Source organism: Harpia harpyja, chromosome 7 (genome assembly GCF_026419915.1).
Source record: "Harpia harpyja isolate bHarHar1 chromosome 7, bHarHar1 primary haplotype, whole genome shotgun sequence".
NCBI lineage: Eukaryota > Metazoa > Chordata > Aves > Accipitriformes > Accipitridae > Harpia > Harpia harpyja.
The window spans coordinates 18,112,432-18,127,493 of NC_068946.1; the positions used below are offsets into that span (position 1 = coordinate 18,112,432).

Below are 15,062 nucleotides of genomic sequence, written 5' to 3' on the forward strand. Positions count from 1 at the left end.
CCTTGGGAGAAAACTCCAAGCAGTTTGTGGGTTTCTGGCTGCCTCTCGAAGCCCTTCTCCAAGATGCTGCTTGAAGCTCGAATTGCTCTGCCACAAGAGCAGATTGCTCTGCAGCAGAGAGACTGCAGCGGAGAACAGAGATGAGAATTGTTCCCATTTCTATTAAAAAAAAAAAAAAAAAAAAAAGGCGGGGGACGTAGTAAGTAAGCAGTCAATAATAGTAGTACTTAAAAACCTAATTACTTTTGATATTTAAAAAAAAAGACTGGCATAATTCAAAAGAGCATATTTTAGCCATTTTTACTGATTATGCCTCCAGTCATGGAGAGTTTTGTTTGTATTGATCTAATCCGGGAGTGGGAATGGCTCCAGAAATGCTATTCTGGTCTGGCTCATGTTTTGCATAATATAATGCCCATTTCAAAACTTTGGATATATTCATATTAATTTGATTGCGGATAAGAACAACCCACAAGCTGTTGGTAATCAGGAAGAGTAAGTGCATGCAAAAAAAGCCCAGCCCCACACTTGACCATTTAAGTAGCATTGCTGTCCTGGTAGGCTGAGAGCTGTGTGAAAAACTGCTGTTGCAAAATGCTGCTTCTGTGTTTCTTTCCCTCATTCATTTTTGTCATTGCTTGATGCACGGCAAGCTAATAGACTGAGCAGAGCTGCGATGCTGCAGTAGCTTTCAACTGGACTTCAAAATTTAGAACAGAGTAGTATAATATTAAAGGGCGTCTTCTGAAAATTAACTGTATTAGGATGGTATTTCCTAACTCATCTGACACATCTCCACTGTACGTTCAGATCTGTCTGGTGACTTGTGGAAAGATGGTATGTTTTTTGCTATTGTCTTTCTCCTATTTAATTGTATAAAGCTGGGAAGAGCTGGGGTCTTAAGGAAAGTGATGGGGAAAACAATGTTGGGTATAAGCCTTCTGGTCAGGTTGGTCTTGGCTTGTCCAACAGACTGTTCTGAGCATCAGCTGAATAGGGAAAATGTTGGATTACCCAGGTTGGCTTGGGTGCATGGGTCTCTCCAGCCTTACGTCCTTTAGTCTGTGATTGGCGCATCTCTGTTCAGTGTCCGATTCTGTCATTGGCAGAACTAGTAGGGACTTTGCTGAGACCTGGGTTTGACCCTTTAGGTGCTGGGGTCAACTAATCTTGCATTTTTCCTGCATTTCTGCATTTTCAGCCTTTCTACATTTGGTGGTAAATACCAGCACTTCATCCCATTTGGTGAGATGTGTTTAAATTGCTGAGATGGTCGTGGACCATATTTGTACCTTCCTATCTCTGCTGCTGATATTCAAGTATCTTGTGCTGGTTTTTTTTGCAGGATCCAATCCTATGAATAATTCAGGATTTTTGTTACAATTACCTGGATCCCTGTATACAAACTTTATTTCCTTCTGTGCTCCTGTGCCCCTCTTCTACTCATCCTGATTGTTTGTCGTGTGTTTTCTTGCAGTGTGTGCCGGCACCGAGAACAAGCTGAGCTCCCTCTCTGACCTGGAGCAGCAGTATCGGGCCCTGCGCAAGTACTATGAGAACTGCGAGGTAGTTATGGGCAACCTGGAAATCACCAGCATTGAGCACAACCGAGACCTCTCCTTCCTGCGGGTAAGCAATTTTTTTTTCCTTCCCTCCATCTTGTGTGTTTAGGGGAGTAGCTACAGGTTTTGGGCTGCAGAAGGGCAGGTTGCTTTCCTACCAGCTCTACTGCAATATAAGAGGATAATAAAATGTCACAGATGTGCAGAGAACAAGAGCAATGTCATTGCTGTGACAGATGCTCTGAGTATGCGTCATTTAGATTTATGCAGGACTCAGTGGAGAAAGCCATGTCACTACGCAGAAGGGTGACACCTTGCAGGTCTCTATCGCTGTGTTGCCAGCAGGTACGGAGCAGGTAAGATAGGGTTGAGGAAGGTCAGAGAATCATGCAGATAAGCACTGGAGGCTTGGAGAAGCTAATCCTAATAAAATGCTATATATGAACTGATTGATAGACTAAGCAAAGGAGGAACTCTGGGCAATGTTTGTGGAGCATTTAAGGAAAAAGAAAAAAAAGGTGATTGCTGAATGAACATAAAACCCTCTTCGTGTACGAGACTGGAGTTATGAGCTTAATTGAATCTCCAGCATCCAGGGGAAGCCTGTGATAGATGAAGGCTGTCCTGCCACTGTGGAGTCTGGGTTGTACGCTCCCTCAGCCCTCTTTACATCACATTTTGCGTAAATATCATGCTTCTGGGTTTGTGAAGAAACATTTCAGTGTGGTTTGTACGTTCCCTGATAACGTGCTAGGGAAAGGTGAATGCCGAATTAAAAGAATTTGAGCCCGCCATTATTTGGCGTTCAAAACTAATTAAGTTTTAAGAAATATCCCAGTAAAGGAGTGATCCAGTGCACTCAGGTGGGTATCTGAGGATGCTGCAGACAATGTGGCTGCAACATGGAAGAAACTGGTATGTAGGTGTGACGACCACGGTAGAAAAGGCAGCCCGTGGCAGTGTGGTTGCAGGCTGTGCTGGTCACTCTCCAATGGAAGAAGTCAAGCCATGACACAGATAAGGGTTTACACTGCTCGTATCATATGGCATCGCCCGCATATACTTCTGCAGAATGCTAATGTCATGTTTCAAGATGCGTGTCTGTATGTAACTGTCATTTTCATAAAAAGCACGTAGGGGTAGTGGTGAAGTTTAAATCTGGCAGCAGGAAGAGGGCAGCAGGAGTCTGCCCCAGCAGGTTGTATTGTACTCAGTCGTTCAGTTTGCCGGGTCTCGGGTGAACCTAGTGCTCAATTTCAGTTTGTAAAAATGTGAACTTTCCATTACAAGTTCTAACAAAGGCAAAGTAGATTCTTCAACAGCGTGTTTAGTTTTGCTTTGCGTTAAATTTCTTGGGGATTTCACAGGATTTCTACTCTATACGTTGGCCTATATTTACTCAAAGCGTACACCAGGCTGCTAAAAGATCTGCAAGCAAAATTCAGCTACTAGATACATCTGGAGTAAAGTTTAGGGTGCTAATTGCACTCAGACTAACAGGTTGCCTGTTAATTTGAGCGACAAATGCCCAGGAAGTAAATGCTATCTATACATTTCACAGTTGTGACAGGTGGGGAAAACACATATGCTTGTGCTCTGAAATAAATATAGCCTTGGTGCAGCTGGACTAATGTTTCCCATCATGTTAGACAGGCGGCAGATAGATACCTCCTGCGAGGGCAGGATCCCCACACTGATTCAGGCATCGCTGGATTTTCAGATGCCTCCTGAAAACCCTGACTGGGCCATTGTGCATGGCTCGAATTCACCAGAGATGGTTCTCACACTTCGGCTTTTCTTCTTTCTTATGCTGCCTGCTGTTAGGTAGGGAAAGCAAATTATTTGGAAATTAGGGAATTAAAGTTCCTCGAGGAGAGCTGCCATAAGCAGAGTAAAGTATTGATGGAAGGTGGGCAGTAAAATTGGCAAATGAGAGCAAGAAAGAAGGGCCCTGTGTAGTAAATGAAGGTGGTTCAGTCACTTGTGCTTTTTGGTGACAGGTACTATCGCTTTTTTATTAGTTTTATTACTTCTCTTACTTGTGTCTGCCCTCTCACAGATGTCTCAGCAAAAAGCAGAACCTGAAAAAACCCTAGCAAACTGGAAGTCTAGTTAATATGATAAATTGTAGTCATTAAAATAGAAAACCAAACAGAGGAGAACATGTTCTTGGGGAGGCAAATAAATAAATAAATGTTGGCATATTTATGCCGATAATTCGACATTCATTAGTTAGGCAGTATTACTTGTTTTATCATTTTAAAAATGGTTTTAATGGCCAAATGAAGGTGGCAGATGGGAGATAACTAAAAGAAAGGCTGTTTGTCTCTCTCAGACTTAAATATGGTGAACTCATTGTGCAAGATGATGCTCCTCCAGCCTGCTCCAGTTTTCCTTAGTCTCTGCTGCAATAATTGCACTCTCCTTCCACCAAGCAGACTTAAGGTAGGCAGTTGATGCACCCCTGGGTTACCTGTATGTCTGGCTGACAAGTACCATGGCTTTGTGTGCCCACCTGCGTTCTCGTTAGTGTTCAGCTTAGCTGAGCAGCTTCTCACTCCAGGACGGAGGGAAGACCTAGCGAGCTAGGCATGCTGAGCCTTTTTATCATGCAATAATAAAAGAATACCATAAATGAATTGAAGTGGAAAAAAAAAACCATAATTTTATTTACCCTGCAGAGGAACATTAAAAGATCAGCATCCCATCTCTCATATTTATTTAGACATTTATTCCCTAAGTAGATTTGCTTTATGTCTAGGAGTTAGGTCTCTGGATATCTGCTGATTAAGACTAAAGACTTAAGACTAAGACTAAGACCTGCCTATCACCTGAATGAAGTGTTCAACCACTTAAACTTCCAGGCCTGCAAGCGGGTGCATGGCTTTGAGATCATGAGGAGCTTCATTTCTGTAAGAAGGGATTGCACGTACCAGTGGGTTTTTTTCCTAGCACTCTTGTATGTGTGCAAAACAGGAGTACAAATCTTCTGGTTTTGTTTTACGTATTTTATTTTTGCTTCTGGTTGTGTCGTAGTCTTGGTATTCCTTGCCCGTGGGTGGCCAAAACAAGGGTGAGCAATTGCAATATGAAATTGTGCTCTGCATGTGCTACCCTCCAGCTCCATCAGCTCTGTTCCTGCTGCTCAGTGCTTCCCTGCACCGCAGTCACAACGGGAGTCCTGGCAGGGGAAAGGAGAGCTCAGTAGGAGGAAAAAATGTGTCTGAGTGAGTGCTGGGAAAGGCAAGATGTTTCTGACTGCGGGCTAATAGCTGGTTTTCTTTATTATTCTTCCGAGGCTCAACCTACCCACAGAAAATGTACACTGGGGTAATTCAGTCTTTGGAGTCCCACCACCACAAGGTTTGGCAATGAAATGAGGCTTAGGTTAACGCAGCACATTGCTGCTGGAGTAGTAGCTCCCTGTTGTGGCCAAAGCAGGCTCTCCACTGGCGTAGGCGCTGCAGTAGGGAAAGGCACTTACTGTTTCCAAGAACATGATTGAATGGGGCAGGACAAATAATTGGGTGGAAAACAGGCCCCGAGAACTGCCTTGTCCCTGTCGCATGTCTAGGCTCACCCAGCAAGTCAGTAGTGACAGCGGGAGGAGGTTGGGCTCCATCTCCCACTGCTTCCCAACCCACTGGCATCCTTCAACTGATTGCATGGGCCAGGCTTTTGTGCTAGGACTAGCTCTGTGAAACTAGATGAGCTTGTTGAGGTGATGCGTGTCTTGAGTTTCATCAAGGCTAGAGCCAAGATTTATTTCCCTGCTTCAGATTTCAGAAAAAAAAATCTTGAGAATAGCTCAGATTGTGCACTGGTTCATATGGCAAATGACTGTTTGGTTTCAGAAACAGGGACCTATTTTAGTTTCACTTGGCAAAGCTGAGAGTTTGTATTGTGGACAGTTCTTATTTCTTAATAGCATCTCTGTATTCAATTTTTGAAATAAAATATGCAATTAGTATACCACAAAACAATCTTCTGCAAGCACTGTTGTTCTGTTAAACACATTTGGTAAACGAGAGTTATCTTTGACTAATCCCCAGGCTTTTAGCAATTCACGGTCAGTAAATTGTCTTCTCGCGCCTGGATTTTATTTAACCATTCAGATTATTTATTTTTGAAGACATGACCAAAGTTCTGTGCTGTTCCCTGCAATAACTCTCCCAAACGATTATGAAACTTATTTCTAACTGCAATCAACAGCCTTCAAAAATGATCTACCACCACTTTATAAATTCTTTTTTCATTTACCTCCATGGTGCCTCTGTAGCACCCTCAGCCACAGCTACGTTGGCAGCTATCTGCCTGCCACTTAACAGGGTGGGCATTTCGTGGTGGGCAGGTTTACAGCTGCTGCAGTTACTGCAAAGATGTATAGCCCCATCTTCCCTTTGTCAGCATACATAACTGCATGCTTGGCGAAAACCTGCACCGGCCCATACTTGTCACTTCCCTTACAATCACATTTAGACTTTGTGGCATATTGAATTTGGGAGTTTGGGCTTTATGTATTTTTGCTTCTGGTTGTGTTATAGCCTTGGAGGAAGTCTGAGTCAGACAGACCCCTCCGAGGGAGGAGGACTGCCAGAGCAGCCAGGGGAAGAGTTGGTTGCAAACGGTGCTGCCTGGCCCCATGGCATTCAGAGCTGCTTCTGGTTAAGCTTTTATTTAAAGTTTTTTGGTCTTTTATAGAAAAACACGTCTAAGCAGGCTGTTCTGAAAGCTCCAGCAGCAGAGCTCAGCAGAGACGTGGGCATGGAGAGAGAGTTGGCAGCCTGAACAGAGGTGTCGGGAAGGGGAGCGCAGAGACCGGGAGAATATTGCCTTGTCCAGTTTGCTCAGCGGATCATTGTGATGATACGTATTGCTCCTGAAGGCTTGGCAGCACAGCTCTGCATCCTCTTCTGCAGCAAAATAGTATCTTAATTCCCACCTGACAGGCTTCAATAAGGTCCCATGTCAGCAGAAAGGGAGTGGGATGTGGAGTGTAGTGCCTGTCAGGAGTTCCCAAAAAGAGAGGCTATGGGGTGGCTATGCCTACATGGAGGGGGATTTTGCCCAGAAGTGCTTGGAAAGCATTGCAGTCTGGCCCTACACCAGCACAGGGATTTTGGGGGGGTTTGCTGGGCAAAGATGCCCTGTAGCATTTGTCCCACAGTGAGTTACATCAGGAAAGGCTTGCCAGCCTGTGTTTTGTCCTTGGCTGGCAAGAGGCAAAGTGGCCTCTAGGTAAACATAGACCTGGAAATCAAATACATGTATTTATGTATTTGTAATTGCCCTGCCAGAATCTTACCCATTAGAAAATGAAGCATAAAGAGTTGAATAGTGTTCCAGCAGCGGCCTGAGGGGCAGGGCTCTGTGTGCCACACAAATCCAGGTGGAAAGAGGATACCTCCAATTTGCTGCGTAAACCTGGCTAGGGCATGCTGTGCACACAGCAATAAACACAACTGCTGTACTGGGTGGGTTACAAGAGACCAGTGGCATGCCAGGCCATGCTTCTGGAAGGGACAAAATGTTTTATGCCGGCTGTGATCAGCTGCCAACTATGCTGGATGAACCCGAGCCGTATTTAAAGTGAGTTGGATCCAAGACTCCAGAGGGTGGAGTGGGAGCAGAGGCTAACTGCAAAAAGCATGTGTGATACAGCTCTTCTCCAAGAGGACAGCTTCTTCTGCCATTTTCCATTGCTTTTGCAGAAACAGTAGCTTAAAATAATCCCTGTGGTTTAAACTGGTCTCAAAATGGCCAGGATGTATTGTTTGCCAAGGTGAGGAATGGCATGGATTTGCGGGGTCTTCCAGACCCGTCCTGTGTTCAGAAGCAGGTAGTGAAATGGGAAGCCGATGCTGCAGCTGTGGTGAGTAGCTGAGTGTAATTGGTGAGTATTTGGTGTTCCCATCGCCCTCATCCCTTGATGTGTGGGACAGCACCTGGGTGGTTGGTTCCTGGTCCCTGCTATTGAAGATGAATGTCACATGCCATGCAATCCCTAACATAATCTCACCCAGCTCCATCCTGACCCCACCACTCCCAGAGCCCCCCAGCTAGTAGGTAAAAGGCATCCAGTGCTTTCTGGCCTAAATGGGTTTGGAGGTGTTACATTATTTTTGTGCTTCAGTTGCTTATTGCCTTTATGTTACACTGATAGGAAAGCATCCACATCTCTGCAGCGTCTCCTTTCCCGTGCTGTCCCAGTCAGGTGTCTGTAATGCAGATATGTCCTTGTAGCTCCACAGACTGCCCTTAGCGGCCCCTGTGCCTCCCTTCTTTGGATTCTCAGAACCCCCTTTTCAACAGCCTGTCTGATTTCAACCCATTTTTGGTAGATACAGGACATGGTACTGCTCAATTCCTACCTCTGCCAAGGCCTCTTTGGTGTAAGCCTCTAGCTGCTGCTGGTGCATCTCCTCTGCTAGATGCAATGCAGCAGCACAGGGACCCTGTTCCCACGTGCCCTTCCTTTCCCCCAAAAAGCTGCCTGCATGGCCACCAACCTCCCATCTGCCTCCCTCCCTGCCTTTCTGCCAGGATTTCCCCTTTGCACTGGGCCACGCTTGCCTACTTGGGGAGACAAATAATCCCAGCTGGCTGACAGCCGCCCTGCGCCTGCCGTGCTGCCCCTGTGCTGCGGCGGCTGCTCCCTCCCACCAGACCTCGGTGGAGCTGCAGAGCACTGAGGGGTGACCCCGAGCCCTCTCCCCACCTCCTGTGTCCTCCTCGCCCTGTCGTGACAGCCCTGCTCACCACGCAGCTATTTCTGTCCAGCTCTTGCTGAGCCTTTTTTTAATGTTGTTTACAAACCTGGCATCTTTGTCTCTCCAAGCAGCTAATGCTTTTGCTAATTCCCCACAGCCAGATTTTGTCTTGGGTTTTATACTTCTCCCAGCCCTATTCTTTTATTTTTATACCTGTCCTGGGCATTGCAACAGGCAGAATTAACTGGGCTGGGAGGCTCCTTTCTCTTTCGTACACACCACTGACCTCCTCTCCCTAAAATAAATGGAAAAACCCACTTGCACAGCCTCTCTTTCCTCTCTCCTCCTTTCCCTACTAGCAATGCAACACCAACAAGCAGCCCAGGTCAGCTCTGCAATGGAATTTGGGCTTTGCTGTCGACTGGGAGAAACTTAAAGACTCTGCAAGCTGGTGCTTTTCTTCTTGAATCAGATTTTTAGCTTCTGCAAAACAAATGTAGAGAAGAATTAATATACAATTAATCCTCAAGCTGGGTTTGCCAAGCCGTAACCAAATATATGTACATTAGCTATTGCCCCATTAATTTAGCAATTATTTTTGGTGGCTTTGTATAAAAGACACAGTTTGAAATAACCACTTGTGTTTAGGAGGAGAGTTTTGTGTTGTGGAAGTGCAGGCTCCTGTTTTGGCGCAGGGATGGACTGTAAAGTGGCCTTTTACATCTGTGTGTGCCAGGTGCTGTGCGGTCCCCCAGGAAGCATTTTTGGGGGAGGATGTAATGGAGGAGGGCTGCAGACAATGCCTTTTTCCAGGGGAGCCTGGGTCTGCTGGGGACGGTACTGGGCTGCTCCTCACATCCCATCTGCTGCAGGGCTGCTCTCGGGAGTGCTGCCGAAGCCGCTGGGGCACTAGTGGCTACATTCCCTTGCATCCACATCCCTGTGATCGATTTGCTGTATAAAACACATGCCGTCATCCATGTGGAGCGACTAGTAAGTGGTGTCAACAGGCCCTTCGCTGACACATGCACACCCACGTACGGGGAGTTCAGAGAGGCTCACCTGCTGGGGCTCTGGGAGGATGTAGGGATGCATCCCAATGTGGAGCTTCGTTTTCCCCTTCTCCGGGTTGGCAGCGGCCAAGAGGTTCCTCAGCTCTCCCGCAGCCTTTGCTTGTGTCCACTTCAGTTGAGGGGAGCATCCTTCAGCTGTTTCACGTGTGGAGATGAAAGGTAAGGATTTGAAGTCCAGGATGATTAAGGAGTCTGTTTAAATTGTCTATTAACATTTTCCTTTCAGCTCCTATTGTATGGGAGGCACCCCACCTCCAGCCACCTGGGAAGCCTGTCTGATTCATGTGCGTGGCAGCAGTAGCAGGAGAGAGATAAAAGAAGCCTGACTTAAATTATTCAGAGTAACCCAGACCCACGCACATGCTCAAGATCAGTAATACCCTTTTCACTTGCTATCCTATTTTCCTGGTTGCAGTGAAGCCACCCTTCATTAGGCAGAGCAGAGCACTGGGGAGGTGATGTGGGGCAGCTCCCCCATGCCCGGGGGCTGCACCAGTCCTCCTTGCAATGTGAAGCTGGGGTCTGTCCTTCTTGCTGGTCCTGCTGAACCTCATGAGCCCCTCTGGCAGATTTTGGGTGCTGCAGGGGTACCTGCAAACCCAGGTGGGTGTGGGAGGCACGGTGTGGGAGCGCTTCCGCTTGTGACGGGGTGCCAGCCATGGCTGCAAGTGATGTTTGCCATTCAGCAGTACTGCCAGACCCGTTGCTGGGAGATTGAAGTGCAAGAGGCCCCAGTATCAAAAATACGTCCTGGACATGGGGTTCACCACTCCAGGTGGAGTGCTTTCCAGGTTTGTCAGAGGTAACGCAGTGGATGGGTGCCGGCTGGCAGCAGTTTAGCCTGGGTAGCGTGTGGAGGATGCTAATGGTAGGGGAAAGCATTTGGAGGAGCTGGCAAATTCTACCATCATCCTGGGAATATCACGGAGAGGTCTGGGGGCTCTTTGCTTAAACTGATGAGCAGTCTGCAAAATAGATTCGTTCCTGCACTTTGGTCATGTAGCATCAGCAATAGCCAGGAAGGCTTTTTCCCTTTTTCTTCTCTCCAGCACAGATCTTGTTCCTTTCCTAACAGCCTGCTATATGGGGCTGTATTTTTGGGTACGTGCTGACCCCAGCCCTTCCCTTCCTGATCAACACCTGCTGGGGGAAGCACGTTACTCCTTGGGCAATATCTGCCAGGGATCTTTGAGGTGCAGGTAAACCTCCTTCCATGCGCTGCCCTGTGTCAGTCCAGGGTAGCTCCTGGGCCAGCACTGTCACCTCACTTGTCCGCTGTCTGACCTGCCTTTGCCTGTCCATGGGCAGCCGACTGTCTGACAAACTGGTTGTGCTTTCCAACTGGTCCTGGCACCCTGAATCTTAGCCACTGACGAAAATACAGATCAGGAGTCAAATTCTTAATGTGAACAAAAGCAACTGTTGAGAGTCATGGCTCTCTCTAGGCTTGTTATTTTTTTTAATTAAATACAGACTATTAATTTATTTCTTTTCCTGTTGTTTAGCGTCTCATCAGACTCTTCCGTCTGTTTGTCCATGAATGGGTCTGATGCTGTCAGCTCCTGTGTGTCTGCAAAATACGTGTGGCTAAGCCAGAACCTAGAAGCTGCTGTGATGGGTACTATAAAAATGCTGGTAGTGGAGTGGAGGACATTATTAAAAATAAAACAGTGCAAACCTTCTTAATTAGGTGGTGTTTCTCTTAGAAGCTCATCTTCCCTCTAGGCAAGTGAAACCAATTATGTCCTCCCTTTCAACCAGCTTATGCTGTTAATGATCTTACTCTTGTACATGTAAACCTCTCCCCTACTGATACGATTGGAAATGGTGGCCTAATTGAAGCTAGACTAAAGCAAGCAATGGAGTAAAGTTAAACTAACCAAAAGAAAAAAAAAAAAACCAACCAACAGACTAGTTGCAAACGCTTTTAAATTACAAATGGTTTTATTAGGTTATAAAGCAAATGAGTAGTTTTCTTCCAACCTTAGAAAGAAAGGTTATTTGGTGTAAATAGTGAGTGAATGAGTTTTCAAGGGTAGTCTTAACCCTAGCTAGAAGATGGCATAAACTCCACTGCTTCACGCTGTTCACTGACAAGCTTTGCTCAGATATTGTTAAAGCTTATTTATTTTCTTTGGCCACCCACCCTCTCAAATCTTTCCGTGGATCAGAGATTGAAGTCGGGAGGCACAGATGAGGTATAGATAGGCATATAGATACATACGTAATTGTGGTATAGCAGCCTGTGCCAAGTGGAAGTATTTTGTACTTTGAGTGACAATTTTCTGTTTTCCAGAGCATTTAAGCAATATGTTGCCAATTTTTCCTCTAGCATTCCCTCCCTCCAGTCCCATTTTACTATGGAATAAAATGAAATTAAACAAACTGACTGTCAGAGAGTTGAATAATCTTGCATTGTAATACACTGACTCAGAGTCTTGGATCAATGGGCTTGAATTGCTGTTAAAAGCCGTATGAAAGGGAAAGCAAAGTCTTTTGCTGTAAGCTGTGTCAAGGGGTGGAGGAGCAGAGGGATGGATGGAGGCTTAGCCAACACTTTTTGTGCTAAACCAGATCAATTTTAAAGGCTTCCTCTGTAGACACCTGCCGGAGGGCTTTTATAGTTCAGAAATGTCAGCACAATTGTGCAGATTGCAGCATTCAGCAACAGCAACCCTCCCACCCCAAACCTGATACTAGTAGTGGCCCATCTAATTACAGCCCCACGTGTGTCACTCGGGCATCTTGAGTAGGTACCCAGGAAGGCTGGGGTGGAGGGAGAAGTTGGCCTTCCTGAACATCCACCTCAAAAATAGCATGTCAAGGGAGCTTTCACAAGGATGTGTCCTAGCGAAAGCTGCTCTCTTGTGTGGGGCTGGTCTGAGGAGGAGCCAGGGAGACTGAAGCTGGCCGGGGGGTGATAGTGGATGTGTCTTTCTGGGACTGAGGTTGAGTTTGCTCAACCCAACAAGCAGGCAGCAAGGACATCTCTCTCAACCACGTGCTGGCTCTGAGTCCTGAATCCTATGGGGTATGAAATCAAGTACCACAGACTTCTCAGCTGAGATGTCCCCAGTGTCAAACATCATCACGGAAAGGTGGAATCAAGAGGTGTTGGTTAAAGTGACAAGGACCTAGTTCGAGGCAGTACTTCTGCAGGTGGTTTGAGTGCAACTGGTCTCATCGACTTCTAGTACTTCTGTTTGAAGTTAGTAGGAGGGTAATAGGGTCTGCATGCTGTATCGAATAACGCATGGTGTTTCTTTTCCCCCTTTGGTGGTGATTAGTCCTACCGGAGAGGAAGAATGAAGTGCTTTGAGGTACTGTCTGAACATAAAAAACTTGAAAATGTCAAAAGGCAAATTGGAAATACCATGCCGATTTTGACAAACCTGCGCTGTTTTATGCAGGAAAAATAATAGTGATAACTTAATGTTGCTCACTGGAGAGAGAGGTTATACCAAAAATACACTTTGTGAGAGAGTTTATGCTCATGCTTTAAGAAAAGAAGCCTTAACAAGCCCAAGAGGGAGACGAGACCCTCAAAGTAAATGCCTTTCAAGTTTAATAGGATGGAAGGGATGTAGCCAAGTGGTCCAAGAGCCTGAATGGTGGCCAGAGCCACTCATTCTGATTTCTGATGTTTTGGGATTGATTCAGATCCTAAGGGCCAACAAAGGAACTGTAAAGCATTATAAATTGCTTTATAATTCTGGGTAATCATGGTGACAGTGGAAGTGCTTGTGTCTCACTGCAGGGGACAACCTGTGAAAAAAACAACAGGGAAACCCACCAAAACCCATGGCTACCTGCAAGTATATTGCTGCCTCCAAACAGGGAAGCCTGAGACATGAAACATCATTGCTTTAAACCCTTTTCAGACGAGTATTGCTTGTCTGTACGTAGAAGGACTTCTGCCTTGAATTTGGAAGGGAGCTTCTGAAAACAACCCCCCAGCTCTGTACTCATCGGTTTCCCCTCCAGAAAGGGCCGAAGGACAGGGGAGAGTGAAGGGGACGGTGAGGCACATGTTGTATTGCTGCTGTAAATCAAAAGCAACAACCCTGTGTAATGCATACCTCAGGAATGATAATGATAGTTCATCCTTCAAGAGTATGTTGCAGAGTAAAGGCCTAAGAAAGTAAAATCCATAGTGAATATCAGGGAATTAATGGCTGTCTCTGCAAAAGTGTGGAGTAACCTCTTTGGGAAGCAGATGATGTTACTGGATTTCTTCCAAACCTGCTGAGTGATCAACTAGAAGCAAATATATATCTGTTGTAAGGAGCTGTCTTGCTTTGATATGGGTGTGGAAAACCTGACCTAATAGGTATTATAGATCGCTGTCATTTTTAAAATACTGTATTTAATTTCTTTTGGAGTCTGGCGAATTTTTAGGTAAAAGGAAGAAGGAAGGTGCACTCTGCAGATGGGTTACTCTCCCACTCTCCGAGCCAGCGAGCTCAATGCCGAACGTCCCTGCTGCTGTGGTAGCCAGTCTCTGCAGCCTGCTTACATGAACATGTTTATGTTTCATCTGCTGTGCAACCTCAGTTATCTTCAGATTATTTGGAAGAGGCTCTTGTAGTTGAAAGCACAGATGATGATTAAGGAAAAAGAAAAGGCAACTGCAAACCTGTGTCCTCTCTGCATTTCTGTCCCATTCGTGTGATGTTCTCATGAGCAGGTGGTACCTTGCCTTCCCTTGCCTAAAATAGGGAAACCCGTTAAAAACAGCCATTGCAGGAATCCCAACGGAAGGTCACTGCAGAAAGGGATGGGGTGAATCTCAGTTCTCATTAATTCAGAGATGTGCAAGCAGAGAGAAATAAGAGGAAAATATTTGCAAATATTTATGCTGTGTTAAAACTACTGTAGAGAGCAGAGACAGCTGTGCAGCTTAAACCTAAAATGTTTTGCTGGCATTTGTTGTAGTCACAGTCATCTGACCGGTGGCTGGGTATCCTCCTTCCCCACCTCCTCTGCCTATTTGTTTCCTGAAAATGCTGATATTTGTCTTTGAGGCCAGGTGAGGTCCATCAATTTAGCAAACCACGAGCTGATCCCAGCCATGCTGTCAATTAGCCCTGGTGCCTGGCATCAGCATGGCCAGAGGTTACGGCAGCAGTGCCCAGTAATGACGGCGGATGCTGAAACACGGTCCCTTGTCAGCTAATCATTTCAGTGCCAAAGTAATCATTTGATCTCAGCAGAACAGCTGGTTTTAAACTATAGATTATCCACTACTTCACTTCCTCACTTAGCTGGGGAGCTGATTTGTTTCAGCTATATATCAATTATACCCCCAAAACAACACTCAGTTCACTCGTACCATGTGAAATGAAGATAAAACGGGTTCAGGCACTAACGATAGATCTTCCATTACAGACCCTCTGTCCCTGCACATAAATACCCATCACCGGAGAGTGAGTATTCATTCATTCCTGGAGCCAGTCATGCTCATTTCATTAGGATACAATGAATTATTTTAGCGGAACAAAGCATATATAAGAATAAAATGCAGTTAAAAGGCCATTTATTTCTTGCGCTGCCGAGTGACACCAAAATCACTCAAACTGATCGAATGTAAAATCAAATACATCTGGTTAGAGCTTGTTGGGAAGCAATGCGTGTTGTGCGCAAGGAAATCCAGTCATTCCAAAGGAAGTGTTTTCATGTGATCTTTTCCTTGACGTTATTATGGCCTTTTGATCAAT

General features: G+C 45.7%; 1 protein-coding gene across 8 annotated transcripts in view; it reads left to right on the forward strand.

Moving 5' to 3' along the window:
• Positions 1-15,062, forward strand: part of ERBB4 (erb-b2 receptor tyrosine kinase 4) — a 666,663-nt gene that overhangs the window by 245,230 nt on the left and 406,371 nt on the right. For all 8 annotated transcript variants that reach the window (XM_052792389.1, XM_052792388.1, XM_052792393.1 and 5 more), the window contains exon 2: positions 1,478-1,629. In XM_052792389.1, the coding sequence (XP_052648349.1) occupies positions 1,478-1,629 (152 nt within the window). The remainder of the gene's footprint in view (positions 1-1,477; positions 1,630-15,062) is intronic.